The sequence below is a fragment of the Rhinopithecus bieti genome, unplaced genomic scaffold (assembly GCF_001698545.2).
Source record: "Rhinopithecus bieti isolate Rb0 unplaced genomic scaffold, ASM169854v2 scaffold_63021, whole genome shotgun sequence".
Taxonomy (NCBI): domain Eukaryota; kingdom Metazoa; phylum Chordata; class Mammalia; order Primates; family Cercopithecidae; genus Rhinopithecus; species Rhinopithecus bieti.
The window spans coordinates 262,656-281,886 of record NW_016823848.1 but is presented as its reverse complement, the minus strand read 5'-3'; the positions used below and the strand labels follow the sequence as shown (position 1 = coordinate 281,886).

General features: G+C 43.3%; 1 protein-coding gene across 9 annotated transcripts in view; it reads left to right on the top strand.

Moving 5' to 3' along the window:
- Positions 1 to 19,231, top strand: part of STAMBP (STAM binding protein) — a 49,365-nt gene that overhangs the window by 15,153 nt on the left and 14,981 nt on the right. For 7 of the 9 annotated variants that reach the window (XR_001883301.1, XM_017861855.1, XM_017861858.1 and 4 more), the window contains 8 exons: positions 1,827 to 1,902; positions 2,179 to 2,274; positions 5,331 to 5,697; positions 7,611 to 7,735; positions 8,629 to 8,766; positions 16,866 to 16,978; positions 17,580 to 17,679; positions 18,058 to 18,117. Coding sequence is in view for 7 of the 9 variants with exons in the window: in XM_017861855.1 (XP_017717344.1) it covers positions 1,827 to 1,902; positions 2,179 to 2,274; positions 5,331 to 5,697; positions 7,611 to 7,735; positions 8,629 to 8,766; positions 16,866 to 16,978; positions 17,580 to 17,679; positions 18,058 to 18,117 (1,075 nt within the window). In the remaining 2 variants the exon portion in view is untranslated. The remainder of the gene's footprint in view (positions 1 to 1,826; positions 1,903 to 2,178; positions 2,275 to 5,330; positions 5,698 to 7,610; positions 7,736 to 8,628; positions 8,767 to 16,865; positions 16,979 to 17,579; positions 17,680 to 18,057; positions 18,118 to 19,231) is intronic. The other 2 variants (XR_001883302.1, XM_017861861.1) reach the window with 1 other exon arrangement.

Sequence of the window (19,231 nt, the reverse complement as noted above, 5' to 3'; positions counted from 1 at the left end):
ATAGAGACAGGATCTCCCTCTGTCACCCAGGCTGGAGTGCAGTGGTGTGATCAAAGCTCACTGTAAGCTCAGGCTTCTGGGATTGAGAGATCCTCCTGCCTCAGCCTCCCAAGCAGCTGGGACTACAGGTGCATACTATCACACCTAGCTAATTTTTGTGGGTTTTTTTATGTTTTGTTTTGTTTATATATATATATATATAAATTTAAAAATATAAATAGAGACAAGGTCTCACTCTGTTACCCAGGCTGGTCTTGAACTCCTGGGCTCAAGCAGTCTTCCTGCCTCAGTCTCCCAAAGTGCTGGAATTACAGGCATGAGCCACCACACCCAGCCTGTTTTATATCTTCTTCATGAACCCAAAAGGAAGCTTTTTAAAGAACCATTTTTATTTTAGAGTCCATCCCTGCCTTGAAGAGCCTTATCAAGTTGGATGAAAATGAAACTTCACGCCTGTAATCCCAGCACTCTGGGAGGCCAAGGTGGGCGGACCATGAGGTCAGGAGATCGAGACCATCTTGGCTAACATGGTGAAACCCCATCTCTACTAAAAATACAAAAAATCAGTCGGGCGTGGTGGCGGGCGCCTGTAGTCCCAGCTACTTGGGAGGCTGAGGCAGGAGAATGGCGTGAACCCGGGAGGCGGAGCTTGCAGTGAGCCGAGATCGTGCCACTGCACTCCAGCCTGGGCGACAGAGCGAGCCTCCATCTCAAAAAAAAAAAAAAGGATGAGGACTTATCTTTATAAAGTTTGTTTTGGTGGGGGTCATCTTTTTTCCTTATTGAGGCTTCCTCTTCCAATTACTCCTGCCCCATGGGCAGTAAGTGGAAAAGAGTTTATCCCAACTACAATATAATATTTTGAAGCTATCGACAAGCTACCTTCAATTTATTTTTTTTAAATCTCAGTTTCTGTGTATTATAACTTAATTCTGTTAAGAGACATCTTTGTTCAGTACCCCTCCAGTATTTCTAGACATTCCAGAAACCATATGGAAGAAGTATGGTGTGGTAGTTAAAAGAATAGGCTCTGGAGCCAGCCTGCTCATGTTGAAATTCTGAATCTGCCACTTTCTTTCTGTGACAAGTTACTGGACTTTTATTTATTTTCACTGCCCCTAAGTAGATGTCTTAAATGTTAGAGATTTGTGAATTGATTCAGTTTATTCTCCCCACTGAGCTTTAGAGCCAAGGACAAGAACCAAAAGATGAAATCTAGCATCTTATATTTATCTAAGCACTTTTCATCAAAGACAATACATACTAACATGTAATATGCACATACTATGTGCATAGAACACATGCACTAAGTATTTCCATGCATTTTATATGATGCAAAGTAATATTCTTCTTTGAAGGAACATGAATCCCAAAGGAAAAAAGCCAAAGTTAAAGGTTACGTAAGAACTAGAAGTAGTAAGGAAACATGGTTTTCTCTTCCTGCCCATGGCTGCCAAACTGTTCTCTGAAGACTGCTTTGTGACAGAAGCCCTTTCTTTGAAAGTCTGTCACGTCACAAGAAAAAGATCTCTTTCTTTGGAGGTACATTTGTGGGCACATGAAAGGCTTTTACAAATTTTTTTGGCCATCCTTTTCATTGTGGGAATCTGGTGCTTGCTGCCTAGTTTGAGAGTAGAGGAAAAGACTCTGGCTTTTTAGGGGGATAGAGATGGAAAGGGAGCATGGCCCAGCTGGGTGTGCTAGCTGCACTTCTGGAACCTTTCATTTCATGTAAGGGCTTCAGGATAAGGGGGTTGCATTTAGCTTTAGGGTCTTATGGACATTTGGACCATTTGTTTCATAATCATTTTTAACTGTTTCCTTAGGCTCTTTATTGAGAAACTACCAAAGCATCGAGATTACAAATCTGCTGTCATTCCTGAAAAGAAAGACACAGTGAAGGTGGGTCTTGACTGTCACTTGCCCATCTAAAAGCTTCAGAGCAGTACAGACTGACTTCAAGATAAAAGTAGTAGTCTCTGCATCTGAGTATCAGATCCTACAATAGGAAATAAGGCCATTTCACCAGAACAGTTCTAAAGTAGCAGGTATGGTACAGTAGGGGGTATTTTAAATCATTTTGGGAAATGTTGCAATCACCAACTTGACTTAAGTCTTCTTTTGGATTCTCTAATTTTCTGGCATTGTTCTAATTCTATTTTCTGTTTGGTGTCTCAGAAATTAAAGGAGATTGCATTTCCCAAAGCAGAAGAGCTGAAGGCAGAACTGTTAAAACGATATACCAAAGAATATACAGAATATAATGAAGAAAAGGTCAGTATATAACAGCCAAGAAGAAAATTATTTTGCTTTTTTAGACTGCCCTGGGATTGTAATATGACATTTCAATACATCCTGTGCTTTTAATATGCTGTTTCACCTTTTTTGGGCAAAGACCAGAAACTCAAAAAAGTAGAACACCACCAGTGGTTAGGCTCAGGATTGTAACACAGATATAGCCTATTTGTTGAAGAGAGTGACTTGAGGGACAGAAAATCTGTTGCCTACCTGCTATATCTAGAGTGAGAATCTTTTTTTTTTTTTTTTTTTTTTGAGACGGAGTCTCGCTCTGTCGCCCGGGCTGGAGTGCAGTGGCCGGATCTCCACTCACTGCAAACTCCGCCTCCCGGGTTCACGCCATTCTCCTGCCTCAGCCTCCCGAGTAGCTGGGACTACAAGCGCCCGCCACCTCGCCCGGCTAGCTTTTTGTATTTTTTAGTAGAGACGGGGTTTCACCGTGTTAGCCAGGATGGTCTCGATCTCCTGACCTTGTGATCCGCCCGTCTCGGCCTCCCAAAGTGCTGGGATTACAGGCTTGAGCCACCGCGCCCGGCTAGAGTGAGAATCTTAAGAACAATGAACATTCTCTCCATAACATAGGTTTTTAGATCAGAGAATTTGAGGGTTTGATTCACATTTGATTATACCTGAAGCTATTCATAAGAATTGACTTTTCAAGCTTTTTTTTTTTTTTTTTTTTTTTAGACAGTCTTACTCTGTCACCTAGGCTGGAGTGCAGTGGCACAATCTCAGCTCACTGCAAACTCTGCCTCCCCAGTTTAAGTAATTCTCCTACCTCAGCCTCCCAAGTGACTGGGACTGCAGGCATCTGCCACCACACCCGGCTGATTTTTGTATTTTTAGTAGAGATGAGGTTTCACCATATTGGCCAGGCTGGTCTCAAACTCCTGACCTCAGGTGATCTGCCTGCCTCGGCCTTCCAAAGTGCTGGCATTACAGGCGTGAGCCGCTGCACCCAGCAATTTCAAGCTATTTTCAAATGATCTTTTTGGGAAGAGTCAGTTAAAACGTGGAGAAACTCCTAGGGCACTGTCAGTGGCCAGCTGTGAATACATACTGCAGCCACTCACAGGCTGTTGTGTAGCTGTCTGCTGGTCTCTATTCTGGACTCTGGTATTGAAAATCAGCAGAGGGATGAACAGCTATGAGGTATATATTTCTTTTCTTTTTTTTTGTTTTTTGAAGACACGAGTCTTGCTCTCTCCCCCAGGGCTGGGAGTGCAGTGGCGCGATCTCTGCTACGCAAGCTCCGCCACCTCCCGGTTATCACACCATTCTCCTGCTCAGCCTCCTGAGTAGCTGGACTACAACGCCTCAGCGCATGCCTGGCTAAGTTTTTGTATTTTAGTAGAGACAGGGTTTCACCCATCGGTTCGCGCAGGATTGGTCTCAATCTCCTGACTTCGTGATCCGCTGTCTCGGCCCTCCCAAAGTGCTGGGATTACAGGCGTGAGGCCACACGCCAGCCTGAGGTATATATTTCTTTTTTTTTTTTTTTTTTTTTTTTTTTTTGAGACGGAGTCTCGCTGTGTCAGCCCAGGCTGGAGTGCAGTGGCGCGATCTCGGCTCACTGCAAGCTCCGCCTCCCGGCGTTTTTCCGCCATTGTCTCCCCAGCCTCAGCCTCCGATAGCTGGAGCTGCAGGCGCCCTCCCACCAGCCGCCCGTCTAGGTTTTGAGTTTTAGTACAGAGACGGGGTTTCACCTGTTAGCCAGGAGGGTCCCGATCTCCTACCTCGTGATCCACTACGCTCGGACTAACCAAAGTGCTGGGATTACAGGCTTGAGCCACCGCGCCCGGCCAAGGTATATATTTCTAAAGCGACAAATGAATGTAAGCTTTAAGGAGGAGGTTATTACTTAGCATTTCTTTCTTTTTTTTTTTTTTAAATCCAAGTGCCACTCAAGTATTTCTTATTAGCTTAAAACGTCACTCTGTGTTGAATAAATACATAAAAACCATAAAAATTTCAGAGGCTTCATTTTGGGTTAAAATTCAGTAGAAGGCCAGGCGTGGTCGCTCATGCCTGTAATGCTAGCACTTTGGGAGGCTGAGGTGGGTGATTGCTTAAGCACAGGAGTTCGAGACCAGCCTGGGCAACATGGTGAAACCCCCTCTCTACAAAAAATACAAAAATTAGTGTGGTGGCATGCACCTCTGGTTTCAGCTGTTTGGGAGACTGAGATGGGACGATCACCTGAGCCCAGGGAGATTGAGGCTGCAGTGAGCCATCATTAGCCACTACAGTCCAATCTGGGTGACAGAGTGAGATTCTCTCTCTAAAAAAAAAAAAAAATCAGTAGAGACCCCCAAAATAGCAGGTGTAAGTTTGGTTCTGGTTCTATTTTATAGCCTTGCTTGAAATACAGAATATATACATGACACAGAGAGAATGAAACTGTGATACAGATTGGGAGAACACAGACAATAAGTTGCATCAAGATTTCAGGCCAGACATTGTGGCTCACGCCTGGAATCCCAGAACTTCAGGAGGCCAAGGTGGGCAGATTATTTGAGCCCAGGAGTTCAAGACTAGCCTGGGCAACATGGCGAAACCCTGTCTCTACAAAAAATACAAAAATTAGCCAGGTGTGGTGGTGCACACCTGTGGTCCCACCTGCTCAGGAGGCTGAAGTGGGAGGATCGCTTGAGCCTGGGAGGTCGAGGCTGCAGTGAGCTGTGATCATGCCATTGCACTTCAGCCTGGGAAACAGAGTGAGACCCTGTCTCAAAAAAAAAGAAAAAGATTTCAATGAAGAGGAAAGTGCATTAGGTAGAATCATTGCCAGGAGGATACTGAGAGGATTGGGATTTTAATTGTCCTTGGAGATAGGTACGGTGGCCAGATAGAAGGGGGTGGTGACTAACTCCATAGGTATAAAGATACTGAGGAAAGCATGAAGCCTGTGTTAGGTAATCAGGCCAGAGCAGAAGTACATTTTGGAAATCTCTGTGCTAAAAAGCCTTGTTCTCCTGAAGTGTGAAGTCACTGAGGTGTGAAGTGTTAGCCTAAATTTTCTCTCTTTGTAGAAGAAGGAAGCAGAGGAATTGGCCCGAAACATGGCCATCCAGCAAGAGCTGGAAAAGGAAAAACAGAGGGTAGCACAACAGAAGCAGCAGCAATTGGAACAGGAACAGTTCCATGCCTTCGAGGAGATGATCCGGAACCAGGAGCTAGAAAAAGAGCGACTGAAAATTGTACAGGAGTTTGGGAAGGTGGACCCTGGCCTAGGTGGCCCGCTAGTGCCTGACTTGGAGAAGCCCTCCTTAGATGTGTTCCCCACCTCACCTGTCTCATCCACACAGCCTTCAGACTGTCACACAACTGTAAGGCCAGCTAAGCCACCTGTGGTGGACAGGTCCTTGAAACCTGGAGCACTAAGCAACTCGGAAAGTAGTAAGTGCATTTGCTGATGTCCTCTTCTTTCTCAGTTGCAGCCAAACAGTATCATTCTGATGGGGTCAACCTAAGATCCCACTCATTAAGCTTTGGTCAAAGAAACCCATCTGATAAGTATTGCTGTACTGTGTCCTAATACACTGGCTCTATTATAAAAGTGGCCTTGCTGAAATCTAGTCTGGTCGATTTTCTGAAGAGCTTAATATTATTCTTGAAAGTCAGACTATCAACTTTTTAGTTGAAAGGAAAGGAATTTGCCAAACCTAATTCATAATCCTCAGATATAACATCATCAGACTGCTGTGTGACTGTGTGTCTCCTGCTCTGACTTTGTTACCTCTCTAGCAATTCAGATCTTGCTCTTGAATACTCAAAAGCAGAACATCGTCTCCCCCCCACACACCTTTTTTTTAAAATATGAAAATATAGCTGTGAGAGACACTTCCTAACTTTAGCTTGCTGGCTGTCTCACGGAGTTTCTCCATGGTGTTCAGAAACTGGGTCCATTCTTGGCATTTTTTATGATTCTGCTTTGTTCATGCCTTTTTTGGGGGACTGCACTGTATTTTTTATTTTGTTGTGGTTTGGCATTTTAACTTCTTCCAAAAGACTAAGTTCAGAAGTAAATAACTGCCCAGATTGTTTTCCATTCTCAAGAATATACACTAGTGTATTTCTTTTAAAGTCATACTCTGATATTCTTATCTGAGATAAAGATTTAAAATTAAAAGTTCCGACGAATGGGCAGTGTCTTAGTCCATTTTGTGCTGCTATAACAGAATACTTGAGGCTGGGTAATTTATAATGAACACAAATTTATTTGGTTCATAGTTCTGGAGAGTGGGAAGTCCAAGATCCAGGGGCCTGGCAAGGGCCTTCTTGCTGCGTCATCCCACGACAGAAGGGTGGAAGGGCAAACAAAGATCCCTCATAGCCTCATCACCTCTTAGATCCCACCTCTCAATAATTTTGCATTAGGAATTAAGTTTCCATAACAAGAACTTTGGGAGACACAGTCAAACCACAGCAGGGAGGTTATTTTTTTAATTCTTTGTATTAGATTCTGACAGAAAATTCCTGAATGTTTAAAGAACTTGTCTCTTTTTTCCCTACTAAATTTTATTTTTTACTTTTATTTTTTAAGTTTTTGTGGGTACATAGTAGATGGGTATATTTATGGGGTACATGAGATGTTTTGGTACAGGCATGCAATATGAAATAAGCACATCGCCAGGTGCAGTGGCTCAAGCCTGTAATCCCAGCACTTTGGGAGGCCGAGACGGGCGGATCACAAGGTCAGGAGATCGAGACCATCCTGGCTAACATGGTGAAACCCCGTCTCTACTAAAAAATACAAAAAACTAGCCGGGCGAGGTGGCGAACGCCTGTAGTCCCAGCTCCTCGGGATGAGTCAGGAGAATGGCGTGAACCCGGGAGGCGGAGCTTGCAGTGAGCTGAGATCGGGCCACTGCACTCCAGCCTGGGTGACAGAGCGAGACTCCGTCTCAGAAAAAAAAAAAAAAAAAGAAATAAGCACATCATGGAGAATAGGGTATCCATCCCCTCAAGCATTTATCCTTTGAGTTACAAACAATCCAGTTACATTCTTAAGGTTATTTTTAAGAAAACTTTTCTTAAGTTAGTAGTTTGCCCTTTTCTTAACTTGAATAATTAAAGCCTACTATTTTCTCTTCTTGAAGTAATGTGCTCCTTAAAGCTGTGGCCCAAGATTGGAGAAGAGACTTTACAACCCTTGTTTTGGTGTGGTTAGAATGAGATCCCCACTCACTGCCTGAAGCTGGGGGGATCCCAGTGGCTTAATGTTGCTCTCCCAGGGCTGCTGGCTGTGAGGACTGCTTGAGGAGGCGGGGTTCAGTGATCTCAGACTTTTCACCTTTCTCCATTAACAGTTCCTACAATCGATGGATTGCGCCATGTGGTGGTGCCCGGGCGACTGTGCCCACAGTTTCTCCAGTTAGCCAGTGCCAACACTGCCCGGGGAGTGGAGACATGTGGAATTCTCTGTGGAAAACTGGTAAAAAAAACCAAACTCTTGTCTGAAGTGAAACTGTTTCTTTCCCTCTTGGCATCCTGTGACTCCCAGAGAAAATATCCAGGGTCAGTTACTCTTTGTACCAATCCCTCCACTGAAGGAACCGTGGATTGCATAATTTCGTGTCACTTTGAATTTGGTGACCCTGTATTGATTGATTGAATTGAAGTGATTATTTTAATGCTATTAGTAAGAAATACCTAATTTTAAACTTGGTAGGAAGATCCAGTCATTATCTACATATCAGTTTTTTTAGTACCTAATTTATGGTAGGACCTGGGAATATAAAATATGTAAAGCACATAGTATGAGTCCACGAAAAGTGCCCAGTCACTTTGGGGAGAAGGCAGACATGCACTCAAGTCTAACCATCATGCTGAAAAATATGTACAGTGTAAGTATTGGGAATTTTGAGGAAGGAAAGGTCACTGAATGGAGGCACTTAAAGAACCCATTACTGCTCAATGAATAAATAAATGAAGTGGAGTAAATGTAAGCTGAGGCTTATGGGATGAGATGGACTTAAGGAAACAGTGACAGGAAAACGACTTTAGACCTGAGCAAGGGAAGATAAATGGTACTCTACTCAGAGCTTCTGAGCAGACTAGTTTGGCACAGCAGGAAATTCCCTCAGGGCTGTGATGTTTGCCCAGGCTGCAGAGTTCTAGGGTTGGTCTCTGCATCGGTTGCTATACAGAGCACCCCAGGCAACGTGCATGAGCAGCCAAGGTTGTGAACCACTGAGTGGCAGGAATTCTGCTGTGTGGGGAGGGCTTTCACTCGTATAGATGCTTACGTTTCCACTTTCGGGATGGAGTGGAGCAGGGTTGCATGAGTGCTAGAAAATTGTGACCAGCTGTTTTCTCCTTTGGCAGATGAGGAATGAATTTACCATTACTCATGTTCTCATCCCCAAGCAAAGTGCTGGGTCTGATTACTGCAACACAGAGAACGAAGAAGAACTTTTCCTCATACAGGATCAGCAGGGCCTCATCACACTGGGCTGGATTCATGTAAGCAATTCTGAGCTCTCTGAGAGGTAGTCTCCGCCTCTCCCATGGTGGTATAAACACACTGCGTGTTTCTTTGAACAAAGTCAATTATATCCAGATTATTTATTGTTTTTCTCTCTTTTGGATGCGGTCCTTAGCATACTTGACTATTGTACTTCAATACTGTTTTCTTCCCACTTAGGGCTTTTAATTTTTTTAAACTTTTATTTATTTTTTAGTAAAAATAAACTGTTTTCCCTAAAGTTCTAGTTACCCTCTGAGTGTGACTGGTGATGGGATGCTGGCCTAGAATACATGTGGACATTGACCTTAGAGACTATGCCTACTGTATACAGATGATGTTCCTTAAAGGTATACAACTCAAAATATTTTAAATGAGCCAAGGAGGTTAATTCAGATGCTTGCATTTGGTCTTTCTTAAAGCACCTTTATATAAACAAGAAGGGCTATAAATACACATGATTTTCAAGTGTCTGCATATCTTGTGCAGCCTTCTGGTAATGTTCAGGTAAAATATGATGCCTTCCCTAAAGATTATTTTTAAATTTTTCTTTCTATTCCTTTTTAACCCCTCACTCTCATAACCCAAGCTACATTTTATGTTGTATGACAGAGTTGCAAATAAATTGGCTTATTCTTGGATTACACATGCTTGTATGCCAGAATTTGGGAAAGACTGACCTGTGAGGCAGTCCCGTATGCCTTCCGTCCTTTCTTCTGTTCAATTACATTCATGTTGATGATTTGCCTGTTATTGTGTATCCCCACCACACCCCATTGTAGTAGATGGGGGAGAGAAAACTTGTTCCTTATCTGCCAGGGGATACAAATTTGAGTAAGGTATGATTTTAGCCTCATGAAGGAGATTAAATAAATAGACAATTAATAACTTCACCTGGGGCAGAATGTGCTAAGGGTTTCAAGAGGTGCCAGGAAGGCACTGTGGAATTCAGAGGAAGGAGGGATCATGCCTGGTAGGGTTTAGTAGAATGTTGGCAAGCTGGACCTAGGGCAAGTTCCTTATGAAGCAGACAAGTAGAGAAGAGGCAGACTCTGTTCCTGGAGCATTGTGGGGACCAGTTCGCTGAGATTTATGATTCATATCAGGAAACAATGGTAGACATGTATTTTTGTTTTTTGTTTTTTGTTTCACTCTTGTCACCTAGGCTGGAGTGCAATGGCAGATCTTGGCTCACTGCAACCTCTGCCTCCTGAATTCAAGCGATTCTCCTACCTCAGCTTCCCAAGTAGCTGGGACTACAAGTGCCCGCCACCATGCCCAGCTAATTTTTGTATTTTTGGTAGAGATGGGGTTTCACCATGTTGGCCAGACTGGTCTTGAACTCGTGATCTCAGGTGATCCACCCGCCTCGCTTCCCAAAGTTCTGGGATTACAGGCATGAGCTACCACGCCCAGCTAGATATGTTTTAATGCAGTACATTGGAGCCGTGTTCTGGAGGGTCTGGGGTGGACAGGCAGAATTGTTCCACTTTTTAGTAAGTGGAGAATTCTTAAAGGTTTTTGAGCAGAACAATGATATGATTAAAGCCATACTTTAGAAAATTTAACATAAGTACAGTTTTAAGGTAGGTTGTAGCAAGGAGATGATTTAAGAGGTTAGTGTGCTGATAAAAATCTAATAATGATGAGATCTAGGGTGATGCCATTGTGTTTGAGAAGGAGGAGATGAGTGTAGGATTTCAGAGGATTTGAGAAGTGAGTAATAGAGAATGATGACTCAGAGTCAATGGTGACTTAGAGGTTTGGGGCCTTGCAGTGATCATCTCGTAAGCAAAAGTAGGGGATCCAGGAGAAGGATTTGATTTGAAAGTGGGGTTCAGTTCTGAGCAAGTTGAATTTCAGGTACTGGTGAGATATCAAATCATTGGAGGTAGTTATCAGCCAGTTGGCAATGTAGGGCTAGAACTTGGGAGCAAAGTCAAAGCAGGAGAGAGGGCTCTGGGAATCCACTATGTAGTGCTGATCTTGGAAGCCCTGGAAGGGGGAGAAGAGTCTAAAGCAAGAAAAGGTTCACTGGCAACTTGGGGGACAGGCCACCTAAGGGAACATAGAATGTAGTTAGCAGTGAAGCAAAGATGTGTGAAAGGGAGGGAAGTCCTCTCTCCCTTGCCTCGTTTATAATTTCACCACTTCAATATGTATCTCTAAACACTATAGTTTACTTTTGCCTGACTTTTACCTTTTTGTAAATGGAATTATACCATATGTATATTTGTGTCTTGCTTCTTTTGCTCGACATTTTGAAAGTTTATCCACATTCTAGTGTGTAGTTTTCTGAACATGTTCTTATGCCCAATGAGCCAACAACAGAGATGGAAAAGGGCAGGAGAATCAAGGTAATGTGATGATAAGGAAGGACCGAATCAGAAGCACAAAGAGGGATTCATCTTCACAGGGGGAAAACCATCCATTCCTCCAAGACAAGATTGAATGAACAGAAATGAAGATACAGAGAGATTTTTGAAATGATGTCTGGAGGAGTTGAGGAAACACGTTTTAGACAATCTTGACCTCAATAAAGTTGGAGTCTAGGTCTGCTGTTGAGCAAGAGGGAGACCAAGGAAGATTTAGAAACTGGAGGAGATGAGGGAAAGGTTAGAATCATTCTGTACAGACTTCAGGTAGAACTTAGCTACAAATGAATAAAAGCGTTTTAAGTATCAGTGAGGGCCCAGCTGGGAACAGATTTAGAGCCTAAATTGATAGTAGTTCAGCTTATTTATTTATTTTTGAGATGAGGTATCACTATGTTGTTTATGTTGGAGTACAGTGGCTATTCACAGGCACAATCATACTGCACTACAGCCTTGAACTCCTGGGCCCAAGTGATCCTCCTGCCTCAGCCTCCTGAGTAGCTAGGACTACAAGCAAACACCACCATGCCCAGCTAGTTCAGCCTTTTTTCCTCCATAATATTTCTGCACCATTCCTTCCTAATTCGGGATTAAAAACAAACAGGCTGAGTGTGGTGGCTCACACCTGTAATCACAACACTTTGGGAGGCCAAGGTGGGATGATCTCTTGAGCCCAGGAGTTCAAGACCAGCCTGGGCAACATAGCAAGACCTCATCTCTATAAATTTTAAAAAAGTATGCATTTGTGGTGGCACACGCCTGTGGTCCCAGCTACTTGGGAGGCTGAGGCAGGAAGATTGCTTGAGACTGGAGGTCAAGGCTGCAGTGAGAGCCGTGATCAAGCCACTGCACTCCAGCTTGGGCAACAGAGTGAAAACCCTGTCTCAAAAACAAACGAAAAGCAGACCGTAAGATTTATTCAGATCTTGAAATTGTCCAGAGGAAAATGCAAAAGATCAGTTCTTCCTTCTTAACCTTGTCAACTATAAATCAGCTTCCCAGGTCAAAACCTTTGTATGGTCATGGATTGATCACCAACTGTTTTCAGACCTCCAGCCCAGAACTCAAGGCACTCTTCATCATGTCTCAGCCCCATCTGAGCCATTTCCCTCTAGGGAAAATTTCCCATCCAGGCACCCAGGCTGCCTTCAGCATTCACCCTTCTTGCTCATTTCTGCTCCTTCGGCATATTGTTTTCTCTTTGTGAAAGTGCCTTCCTGTGTCACCAGCAGCATGGGCACAGTGAACATAGTGAACTTTAATTCAAGAAACTTGACTGTGAAAGGAAGGAGGGAGAGAAGGTACAATAGTTAGAGAGGAGCAGGGGATCACGGCAAAGTTTTTTGATTCCATTCAATAGTTGTTTACTGAGTCCCTGCTTATGTCTCTTTATTATCTTTCTGGCTACCCACATTTACTCCCAGTTAGAATCCTGGGCTCTAACCATGGGATGGAAGGTGATGTTGGCACAGGCCACTGCTCCTTAGCAGCCTAAAGGATTATATTCTCATCAGGTAGAAACTTCGTGGTCACTGAAGTCCTTACATGTCCCGTGAAGACTTGTGTGTGGATTTGCTGCCTGCACTCAGCTAACACGTTCCTGTCCTGAAGGCTTCTTCCACAGTGAGCTCATCACAGCACCCTGTGGAATGGTGCTTCTCAGATGAGGCTGCACATAAGAATCACTTAGTGAGCTTTTAAGAAAAGTGTTCCTCATGATGGTTCTTTCCAAGGGTGGGGTGCAGGAGGCTGGGCTTTTGTCAAGCTCTGCAGGAGATTTGATTTTTTGGGCAGCAGGTTTGAAAACGCTAGTCAATTGCATGTTTTTATTGTCTGTGCTTTTCTGTCAGTGAACGTTGGTTGTCTTTTCGAATCATGCTAGATCTTTTTCCATTTTTGTTACCTAAGATCACACCTCCTCTAAGATGAACATAAGTCATTATGTAGTTGTCTGTTTTGCATATAAAATATGTGCTTAGTAAAACAAACAATGGAAACAAATTAATCAGGATGCACATTTAGGTAATGCTTTAACTGATTAACCTCAAATTTTAGAATCGTGTTCTCCTTCCGCACAGAATGGCCTCCTTTGTATGATTTAACTATCCGCTGAAATTCAAGTAGTCCCCTACCTCCCATATCTTCCTTGGATGATGCTTTAGCTACAGGACAGCCTTTGCCTATAGAACCTGATTTATGCTTGACCTTTTAACACCTCTGTGGGAAAGAAGAATCATTCATCTAATTGTGGTTTACTAAGTCCTTGACTTCTACTATGTTGAAATATTGGGTATGCACCTTCTGTTCCAGAATGGGTGACTCGATGGTATGGAGAGACCTTGTAAGGAACCAAATAAGTCTTGATGGTCAATTAGAAATTATGAGTCTCTTGAAAAACAAAAACCTGAATCATCCAGAGAGAAACACTTCTTAGAGGAGATAGAAGAAATTCCCTAGGAAAAGTTCCAAGGGCCACTGCGTGCCATTCACAGTTGTTGAGGACACTCACCTACCTTGTCCATGGATGCCCATCATGACAACCCCAGTAACACCTTTGATTCCATGGATCCCTGGGTGAATCCAACATCGTAGTCCTTGAGTTCTTCCAATTTGGTTCAAGAACAGGAGAGCCAGAGCAGGAAATATCAGCAAACAACCTCCTCTTCTGTCTCTAACCCTGAGACACAGATGTCTTTGCCTGTCTCCACTCCTACTGTCTAGTGATCTTTGTGCAGCAGGTATGCTTCTGAAGGAGGTCTCCAAGCCAGTTTCTGTGTGCTGTCATCTGAGATGGGGTTCCCCTTGCCAGTTCTCACACCCCACAAGACCCACTACACTAATCTCCTGGCTAGCACACACCAACCTCAGGGAGGCCTTTTCTTCACACTTGGAACCTAGATCTTGATTTCCTTTTGAAAGGTCAGAATTTGTTTAACTGGAATGTGGCACAGCATTGAATTCTTCTGCCTTGTCTATTTCAGCTTCAGAATTCTGTTTTTCTCCCACTTTGTAGTGGTCTTTGAGTTTTAACACTGAGGAACAGTATCTTTCCCCAATGATGCCCCAGATGGAAGGTTTGAGCTCTGTCCCTGGGTCCTCTCCATACCCCCCTAGTTTAATGGCCCAGTGTCTTGATGCCTTCTCACATCATGGCTCTGCAGCCTACAGTCTTTCATCCAACCAGGAATTCCAGAACCCATCAGGCACCCTAGATCTTCTAAACCGGTGGGATCAGAGTCCCCGTTTTGAGTAGTACAGAGAGGAAAGTTCCCCCTTGTGTTTACCTCCCTTTTTTGTCTGCCTACTCCAGTTCCCCCTTTCTTGAGTGCTCAAGCTGCCTAACATCTTCCACTGTCTTCAAACAAGGGAAGCCAGAAAGTTCCAAGCCTCTTCGTCCTCAGTTTACTTTTGTCCAGTACAGCCTCAGTGACCTCTGGGAGCTCTCTCCCTGAGAAGGTTTTCTGAGTGAATTAGATGAAATGTGATGGGTGGGTTATTTGATATGTCATCTATAACCATGAGCTAGGACAGCATGCACTTGCCTGGGCTTAATGCTGTTGCTTTCCATTAGAAAAAAAATCACCTTATCATTCATCAGACACTCTGCAGAATCTCAGAATTATGGTTCTGCACAATGTAAGTGAGAGCATACATCCACCTACCCAGGAATTGAAGTGGGATCTCCCCCACCCCATTTGTAGCATCTCCCTGTGCTTGCTCTTCAGACAAATGCCCATCTGTTTAGTTGTCATTCTGCTGGGGCCAATGCAATCTAAGTTATTTCATTTCCTTAGTTATTTTCATCCCCTTCCCCTCCCTCATTGTATCCTTCACCACGGACAGCTCTTGCAGTTTCCAATAATTGTTTATACTCCTTATTTCTTTTCTTTTTTTTTTTTTCTTTTTTGAGATGGAGTCTTGCTCTGTCACCCAGGCTGGAGTGCAGTGGCATGATCTTGGCTCACTGCAAGCTCTGCCTCTCGGGTTAATGCCATTCTCCTGCCTCAGCCTCCCAAGTAGCTGGGATTACAGGTGCCTACCACCATGCCTGGCTAATTTTTTTTTTTTTTTAACTAGAGACGGGGTTTCACCATGTTAACCAGGATGGTCTCGATCTCCTGACCTCGTGATCCGCCTGCCTCAGCCTCCCAAAGTGCTGGGATTACAGGCGTGAGCCACCGCACTTGGCCTGTGCTCCTTATTTCTACGAGCTCTTTTATTCATTTTATTCCTTGTTACCTAGGACTTTATAATGGGCACATATATATTTTTCATTTTCTTTTTCTTGTTTTCCTTTTTTTACAGTCTTGCTCTGTCACCCAGGCTGGAGTGCAGTGGCGTGATCTCGGCTCACTACAAGTTTCATCTCCCAGGTTCAAGCGATTCTCCTGCCTCAGCCTCCCAAATAGCTGGGATTACAGGTGCCTGCCACCATACCCGGCCAACTTTTGTATTTTTAAGAGAGGTGTGGTTTCACCATGTTGGCCAGGCTGGTCTGAAACTCCTGACCTCAAATGATCTGCCGCCCTCAGCCTCCCAAAGTGCTGGGATTACGGACATGAGCCTCTGTGCCCAGCCGGTTTTTTTTTTTTTCTCTTTTTAATTGACAAATAACAATAGTCTATATGTTTTGAAATATGTATACACATATTGTGGAATGGGAAAATCAAGCTAATTAGCATATGCATTACATCACTTTTTTGTGATGAGAACACTTAAAATCTACTCTCTTAAGCAGTTTTCAAGTGTATAATACATTGTGATGAACAGTAGTCACCATATTGTATAGTAAGTCTCTTGAACTTAAAAAAAGAAAGAAATTATGAGTCTCTTCACATACTGGTGTTAAGCTATATTTGTTTACAGTGCTGGAAAGGAGCTTCCTTACTTATTAGGAACTTCAGGTGGACCTCTCATGGTTGCGAGTGGCTTCTTACTTACAAAGGAGATTGTGCCCAGCTGTTGAGAACTGTTTGGCTTTACTTCCTTCAGAGACCAGGCTTGGTTGTGTGGTAGAGTAGGCCTCCCTTATACCAAGGGGATATGAGCCCAGACCCCCCCCCCCCCCCCCCGCCCAATGGATGCCTGAAATCACAGATAGTACCAAACCCTATATATACTATGTTTTTTTCCTATACATGCATACCTGCAATAAAGTTTAATTTATAAATTAGGCACAGGGCCAGGCGCAGTGGCTCAAGCCTGTAATCCCAGCACTTGGGGAGGCCGAGACGGGCGGATCACAAGGTCAGGAGATTGAGACCATCCTGGCTAACATGGTGAAACCCTGTCTCTACTAAAAAATAGAAAAAATCAGCCGGGCGTGGTGGCGGGTGCCTGTAGTCCCAGTCACTTAGGAGGCTGAGGCAGGAGAATGGCATAAACCTGGGAGGCAGAGGTTGCAGTGAGCTGAGATCTGGCCACTGCACTCCAGCCTGGGCAACAGAGCAAGACTCCATCTCAAAATAAATAAATAAATAAATAAATAAATAAATAAATAAGGCACAGGAAGAGATTAACAACAACTATAATAGAACAGTTATAAAAATACAGTGTAATCAAAGTTATGTGAATATGGTCTCTCTCAAAATATCTTATCACATGTAATATTTTCAGATCGCAGTTGATATGGGTAGCTTGAAACCTCAGAAAGGGAATCGCAAATAAGGAAGGACTACCATGTATCCTCACTAAGAGTCCTCTGACTTTTTTTCTCTCCTCAGACTCACCCCACACAGACTGCGTTTCTCTCCAGTGTCGACCTACATACTCATTGCTCTTACCAGATGATGTTGCCAGAGTCGATAGCCATTGTTTGCTCCCCAAAGTTCCAGGAGTGAGTATAAAGGGCATGGTTCTGGGTGTTTCAAGGGGGTAATAGGGAAGAAAGCCTCAGGGGAAAAGGTCTCTATTCTTGTGGCCTTGTTCTTTGTAAAACACATAGATTGTAGTATAAATTGGTTATTCTAAAGGGCTTCCTTTTAAGCACCATATCATGATTAATCTATCATGCTTGTTCAAAAAGATATCCGAGTAACAACTTAGTTGCTATTCTAAGAAACGTCTACAAAAAATTTGAAGTGTTTGTCTTGAAGCGATAGGAATGTCAAGAGTTTTATGTTGGATTAGAAAGTTTCAAAATCAAACACATTATCTCAGAATGCACTTCTTTTCAATTCCGAATCCTGTCTTTACTCCCACTTTGATTATTTACTATGAATTCCCCAGCAAAACTAGTGTGATGACAGTGATGAATCATTCTCTAACTGTGATTCATTCACCAGAGAAGAGACCTATGAGGCAGCATCCTACAGAAGCTGTCTCACAATGACCTCTGCCCTGCTGTGTGAGTGCGCATGCTGGTGTGTGTGTGTGCATGTGTTTGGGACGGAGGGACACCTTTGCTTGACTCTTAGCCTGCCTTTTTTTAATTTCAGAACTGGATTCTTTAAACTAACTGACCATGGACTGGAGGAGATTTCTTCCTGTCGCCAGAAAGGATTTCACCCACACAGCAAGGATCCACCTCTGTTCTGTGTACGTTATCTATGTAGAAGAAACTGGGGCTGTGCTTCAGGCAGGGAGGACAGTCAGAGCTGATGAAATGCATCATCCTTCCTGATCCACACAGAAGACCAGCCTTGTCACTTACCTTTCCAGATCTCAATAGTAAGGACATACATGAGAAGCAGTGCGGGATAGGAATAGATTTGAATCTTAGCTCTGCCACTGTGTGCTTTTGATTAGGCTACTTACCCTTCCTGGGCCTCAGTTTTCCCATCTATAAAATGGGCATAATAATAACAACACCTACTTTATAGGTTTTTTGAGATGATTAACTGAAGTAATGTGCAGGAAGTACCTAATGCAGTCGCTGGCTTATTAAATGTTAGTTTTTCCTTTCGTCAATGTCAGTTTCTAAGCCTGTACTTCAATAAGAGATTTGAATGCAAAGGAAAAGAGAAGCCACTTAAGGTAGGTAAATTAAGTATATTTGTAGAATTTTGCTTAAATCATAGGGGCTTTATGACCTGCCTACGAAGTTTTTTTTTCCCTATGCTGTGGTCTGTGAATAAAAAGTTTAGTTGATGATAAGATCAGTATGTTTCCATTTGCCCCTCCAATCTGATTTGATGGTGTTGCATTACTCCATGCTGGCCATGGAGTATTATTTCTTTTGGGTTCAGAGAAAAGTCAGCAATATGAAAAAGGGACTAAGAACCTTGACACTTAAAAGGAACTGGAGATGTTTAGAAGAGAAATCCTAGGAAGGATCTGAGAGCTGACTTCAAGTGTTAGAAGAGTTGATGTATGAAAAAAGGGATTGGGTGTGTTTCATGTCAGTCCTAGCACTACAACTAAGACTTCATGGAATGACGGTTTTCTGCTGAGCGTGAGGAAAAACTTTCTGACAAATCTGTTAAAAAATAGATCAGTCTGCCTTGGAATATCTAAGTACCAGGATGTTGAAACAAAGACTACACTATCAGAAAAAAAGTTTGGGGCACCAGTGCCCACGTTTTCGGTTATAAAGACCCCTGTTGTCAAAAGGGAGCATTCTCCTCTCACCATGTAACAGTAGGTATACTTTATTATTTGGGTGACATCATAGCCCAAAAAACTGATGAATTCAGTAATTCTTTTAAAGTAATGTAGGGCCGGGCGCGGTGGCTCAAGCCTGTAATCCCAGCACTTTGGGAGGCCGAGACGGGCGGATCACGAGGTCAGGAGATCGAGACCATCCTGGCTAATACGGTGAAACCCCGTCTCTACTAAAAAATACAAAAAAAACTAGCCGGGCGACGAGGCGGGCGCCTGTAGTCCCAGCTACTCAGGAGGCTGAGACAGGAGAATGGCGTGAACCTGGGAGGCGGAGCTTGCAGTGAGCTGAGAGCCGGCCACTGCACTCCAGCCTGGGCGGCAGAGCAAGACTCCGTCTCAAAAAAAAAATAAATAAATAAAAAAATAAAGTAATGTATATTTTAGGGATGACACTATTTGTTCCCAAGCTTAGGCATCAAAAAGAATGAGTCTAGAATGTACATACATTTTAAAAATAAACAAAGGTATATGGGCAAACACTGATTCC